The sequence below is a fragment of the Sparus aurata genome, chromosome 7 (assembly GCF_900880675.1).
Source record: "Sparus aurata chromosome 7, fSpaAur1.1, whole genome shotgun sequence".
Classification (NCBI taxonomy): Eukaryota; Metazoa; Chordata; class Actinopteri; order Spariformes; family Sparidae; genus Sparus; species Sparus aurata.
In genome coordinates, this window is record NC_044193.1 from 7,138,132 (window position 1) to 7,144,051 (window position 5,920).

General features: G+C 37.9%; 1 protein-coding gene across 6 annotated transcripts in view; it reads left to right on the plus strand.

The window, feature by feature from the left end:
* The window catches only part of src (v-src avian sarcoma (Schmidt-Ruppin A-2) viral oncogene homolog), a 30,793-nt gene extending 27,879 nt beyond the window's left edge, over positions 1-2,914 (plus strand). For all 6 annotated transcript variants that reach the window (XM_030422470.1, XM_030422466.1, XM_030422468.1 and 3 more), the window contains one exon: positions 80-2,914. In XM_030422470.1, coding sequence (XP_030278330.1) covers positions 80-288 — 209 coding nt within the window. In that variant the 3' untranslated portion in view covers positions 289-2,914. The remainder of the gene's footprint in view (positions 1-79) is intronic.
* Positions 2,915-5,920: the final 3,006 nt, after the last annotated feature.

The window sequence follows — 5,920 nt, forward strand, 5'->3', positions numbered from 1 at the left end:
TAAAGTTTTACGACTGGGAGTATTTTATTAGCTCGTGTTTCAAACTCTGATTGTGTGGTTTGTGTCGTCGTGCTTCCAGGTATGGTGAACCGGGAGGTGTTGGACCAGGTGGAGCGTGGCTACAGGATGCCGTGCCCGGCAGAGTGCCCCGAATCGCTGCACGACCTGATGCTGACCTGCTGGAGGAAAGAGCCCGAGGAGAGGCCCACCTTCGAGTACCTGCAGGGCTTCCTGGAGGATTATTTCACCTCCACGGAGCCTCAGTACCAGCCGGGAGAGAACCTGTAACTGGGCTGAACGTGGAAATGTGCATGCGTCATGCATGTGCAAAACTGAGCATGTGCATCTGCTTCCGAGTGCATCGACGAATGAGTGTGTGTGTGTGTGTGTGTGTGTGTAAGAGTGTGTATGTACAGTATGACGGGGCAGGAAGCCGACTGCATTCTGGGTACAATCAATAGCTCTCTGACATCAAGGAGTGTCGGTGGGACATCAAACCAATCGGCGACGTTCAGTTTCTTCTTCTGTCCAAAGTCATGCTCTCCAACACGTCAGCTCTGAGGAAAAGACTTAACTGTGGTATTATTTCGAGTTAACATGCTGTTCTCTTTGTGTGTCAGTCAAATCAACAATACAATACAGCCGAGCAGGTTTTTCTACCTTCCTTGTGTTGCTAAGCCACCCTGCTTATATACATTCCCCCATGCATTCTTCCCACATAATTCACCAGACTCGTCGCGTAGCGCATACGAAACTAGATTTTGACATTTAATGACTGCACGTAGGGGTCGAACAACTCCCCAGAATGAATGTTGTATGCAATTATTGTCCTGCTGAAAGCGCCATGTCTATTTTTACAACATTTTCCTGGGATGTACACGTGCTCAGAGTCCGTCTTCCATTTTTGCCAATTGAGAAGCATTTATTCGTGAACTTACAGTAATTTTCCAGGATGTTTTTTGGTCTCGAAAGTTTTGTCATTAGACCTGGATCAACTGGAATATATTCAGGTGAACCATTGTATTTGACGCTTTCCCCTGTGCAACATCGAGGCTAGTTTTCCAGCTGCTGTGACGTTTTGTAGGAGACTTGCACCCCCTTTGATCCCCGTCAGAGCGGTGCAGTCTCGCTCGCCAGTCGGACGAATCGGTTTATCGCTGTGATCAACAAAACAGCTCGACACAAAGAAGAGAAGACGCAGAGTCCGTCTCTCTATTTTCTAAATGTGACTTTTCGCAAAAAAAACTAAATGGCTACTGATCCGTAACGGTCGTCTCAGGATGGAGAGGACTGAAAATTCTGCTGCGAGGATTTTTGTGCCAATGAAAATTTCTTTTGTACTCTCTTCTACTGTGTAAAAGTGTATTTTACTACTCTGAACTTTTCTTACAATGAAGTCTGAGTTGTGTAAGCGGAGATTCTGCTGTTCTTCTTCCGAGCGCATGATCCACTGTTTTTCGAGATCCCGCACCTGTGTACAGTACCGACCGGCTCACCAGCGTGATGTCAAGGTGTTGTTTTCAAGCATTTAAATTAAAAAAAAAAGAAGGAAAATCAGGTGAATCTTCTTTCACGTCTCCCTTTTCAGTTCTGACCTTCATTTAATATGCGAAGATTTCCACCTTTAATTAGCCTCAGCGTTTCCCTTATAAGTGCATCTTGAAGCACGACCTTTTACACTGGAGATGTTTTGCTTGATAAATGAGCAACAGAGTGATACTGTGCCGGTCACGCCTTCCTCCAGCCTGTAGGGGGCAGACCAGAAAAAAGCCTTCCCACAAAACAGCATGTATAGCAACTTAATTGGAGTCTTCAACCTTAATTGTAAATATCCTTAATGCTAATATTTTTTTGTGTGTGTGTGTGTGTGTGTATATATATATATCATCTTTATAATTTATTCCTTTTAAAATAACCCAATTGTTTATTTTTTGCTTTCAGCATCACTGTTCAAACGTTAATGTTTATGGTACTTTTTATGGGTTGAATAACACCTGACAATAATGATATAAATATATATTCAAGAAAACACTCTCACATTACAAGTATGTTTTTTTTATGTGCACGTATTTCTGTGAAAACTTATCTCGGTTGTACATTTTCGATATGACTGACAGATCCGGGGAGGAGAACCGCCTGACTGACCGGTGAGAAGCGGTTCTGTCTCTCCAGATACTGATCATCTACCAGCAACACTTTTTTCCCATAATACAATCAAAAACCACAAATGTTTACATCGTGATAATCTTCTAATCATTTTGGTGCTGCTTCAGAGGCTGGTAAATGAGCAGGAAATCATTCTCGTTTTAATATTTCTGTTTTTTCTCACTACACCTGATTCCAACACGGTGTGTGTGAGTGTATGTGTGTGTGTGTGTGTGTGTGTGTGTGTGTGTGCGTGCTGCCATCACCTGTACTTCCACAGTCGCTCTATGGTTTTCATACAGCAACTCCGGATTATGATTAGATGACTCCAAACAGAAGACGATGTCCCACGAATGGAAGGACTCCCATATCTGTGTAGTGTCTACTGTGTCCCGTGGACATGGGTTACTCCACACTGAATGACCTGCATGGGTGCGGTTGGGGTCGTCTGGCCTCACCCACCTCGCTTCCTGACCTGTCTCACTGAATGCTTATGAGCAAAACAATTTGGAAAAAACACGCGCGAGAAAGGTCGTGTTGTTTGTGCGCAGCCTTGCCTACAAGCCAAGGACGTTTCCCGGGGGGTTCTGTGGGTCTTTCTTTCCGGCTATGCAGATATTTTTTTTAAATCTGTGATATTCCTACATATACTCTTTTCTACTGTATTCAATGGGAACTTCCAGATAAATCGCTCTTTGTTAAATCCTACTGAATATTTGTTCAAATTTGAAAGTATGTTTGAATAAAAATTTGTATATTGCCAGCTGTATCTTGTTTATCATCTGTATGAGTTCTGTTTCTAATCATCACTGAGTCAATAAGGCTGTGATCAAAGGTCGTCGCCAGTCACGGTAACCTGACTTGACGGATGGGCTGTAACATGTGGTCATGTGATTCTGCTAATCAGGCTGCCTGCGAGGTAATAATGACTTTGATTATCAGTCTGTTGGCTCGGCGCCCGGGGATGTTTAGCACGTACAGATACAGTATCATGAATATTAGGAACTCTGCAGGAAGTCCACAATCACCTCATGAGTGGTGATCACAGCATGACTGCATTAAAATAGTAATACAATAATACTATAGTCGTAGGGACACAACACCACAATTGTGTGATTACATACTTATGTTTATTACATAAGTTTGCATTTCACAAGGCAGTTTATTAATCTTAGCAATCCAACAAAGTACAGAAGCAAAATGTACCAAAAATATGAGTAAAAGTACTTATTATTGAGGGCTCTGTCAGTAATATAGTGTCATATTGCATTATTTGACTACTATTACTGCTGCATTAACATGTAAGCAGTTTCTTAATGTAATCTAGTCAACCTGGAGCTAATTTGAGCTACTTTCGGGGAGTTTAATCTGTATTAATCTTTATTTGTCTGAGATGTCGAGCTGTAAAATAGCATGAAATATAAATACCAAGTAAAGTAAAGGTGTCTCCCAACTGTATTTAATCCTATATTGTAGCAGTAACAGCTCAACAAAAACCTACTTGAATCTCTTTTATCATGTGTTACCTAACGATTTTTCCTCATTTTATTATTTTCTTATAAGCATACAATGGATACATGTTGATGAATCTTCATACGCTCTTTATATGTAATTGTTTTTTACTCATTAACTCTACTATTAACTTTTGGAGCTGCATTCGAACAAAGTTGATTTTTTGCGACTAACAATTAACTTCGATTCATCAATTAATCATGAATGTCATAAAATAGGGCAAAGCGCCTGTCACAGTTTTGAAAAGTACAGCTAATCCTCACACCCATGTTGCTGGAAGGAAGTAAACACAGAATATGAGTTTCACTTAATAATTCAGCAGAGGGGAGTGTTTTTTGAGGTTCATGTCATCATCAGGAAGTCATTCATGTGTGTGTGAGCGACAGGAAATGTCTGTCACAACCTGCCGTTACAGCTAGAAAAAAGTGTTAAAAAGTAACTGTATGAACAGTTCCCCTTTGTTTGTGGGCAACATTTGCATAAAAGATTATTCACTAGATTTTTTGAAACAACCCACCTTAAGCTAATGTCAAACAGATTGTTATAACAGAAACTCCTTTTTTTGATTAACACTATGTAGTTTGGGGGAAGAAATTTTAATCAGAAGAGAAATATGACTGAACAAACTGAATAAACAAAGCGACCTTAAAGGTCAACACAGTTTCATGCTGTTCTACTTTGGTTATATGCGGCGGACCCTGCCACCTTTCTAGTTTGAAACAGTGACCTTATTTTCCTCTGAGAACAGCTTGTTTATTCACTTAATGGAGTTTGTATCGTTACCTCATTGTTATTATAATATTACAATTCTGAGTTTGAATTTCTTCTCTTATCACAATTACTACATCAAATCCTCACGTCTGAGAAGCTTGAAGCAAACAGTTGTTGTCAGTTTTGTTTGATAATCAAGCAGATACATGTTTTCCTAAATCGATTAACTGACTGATTTACTGCTCGTTTAAGAGAAATACCATTTAAGATTGAAAGAAAAATCTTTATTAAAGAAATGTCAGCTGCTAACATCTTGAACTGTGTTAAGTTGTACTCCATGTGAACTGTAGGAACAGTCCTCTCAGTCTTTGAGTGTGTTATTTACATAAAAGATTAACTCTGCCTCTAGTTTTTTAAAAATAACCCACCTTGAGTAAATGTCACAAATAGAGTGTGTTTTCAGCTTATAGTATAACAAACAGGGCTGCAACTATCAGTTATTTTCATCAATGATTAATCTGTTGATTAGTTTAGTATGTAGTAAGTTACCTCTTCCTTTTGCTTATTTTGTCCAAAAACCCAAATATTCTTCAAATACTTGAAATTCTTAAGTAAATGTCACTAATAGGTTATGACTTTTGAGCTTATAGTATACCGAATTGGGCTGCAACTAACAATTCTTTATCATTATTGATGAATCTGACAATTATTTTGTCTATAAAATGTAAAAAAAAATCTTGAAAGTGCTCCTTTAGCCAAAAGTTACATCTACACATTGCTATTTTTACAATTAATTGCTTAACTGATTAATCGTGTTGTCTATAGAATGTCAAAAAATCTAAAAAATAATAATTAAATAAAAATAACATCTTCAAAATTGCTTCTTTTGTCCAACCAACAATCCAAAACCCAAAATATTGTTCATAAACTTGAAATTCCTAAGTAAATGTCACTAATAGATTATGACTTGTGCGTATTCTTTATCATTATTTACGATTATTATTATTTATTATCATTATTATTATTATTATTATTATTATTATTAATATTGCCTATAAAATGTAAATTTAAAAAAATACCTTGAAAGTGCTCCTTTTAGCCCAAAGTAACATCTACTCATGGCTTATTTTGTATAACCAACAGTCTAAAACCCAAATATTCCCTCATTTCCAAAAAAAATCCTTCCTTTAATTGGAATTGTCAAGTAAATGTTTTTTTTTTTTTATGATTAACTGATTAACTGATTAATCATGTTGTCTATAAACTGTCAAAAAATATCAAGAAATAAAAATAACATCTTCAGAATTGCTTCTTTTGTCCAACCAACAGTCCAAAACCCAAAATATTCTTAATTTACGCCCGTAAATCACAAATAAAATAAGCAAATCTTCACATTTAAGGAGCTCAGAAAACTCTCCTTATAAATGTTGTTATTGTTTGTTATATTATGACTAAGAGATATTATTGTTGCTCCTCTGTGAGTGAGTCACCGCTCCCTCAGGTCACCTTAATAAACACTACCGTACCCTCCCTGCCGTCACGTGCGCTGGAG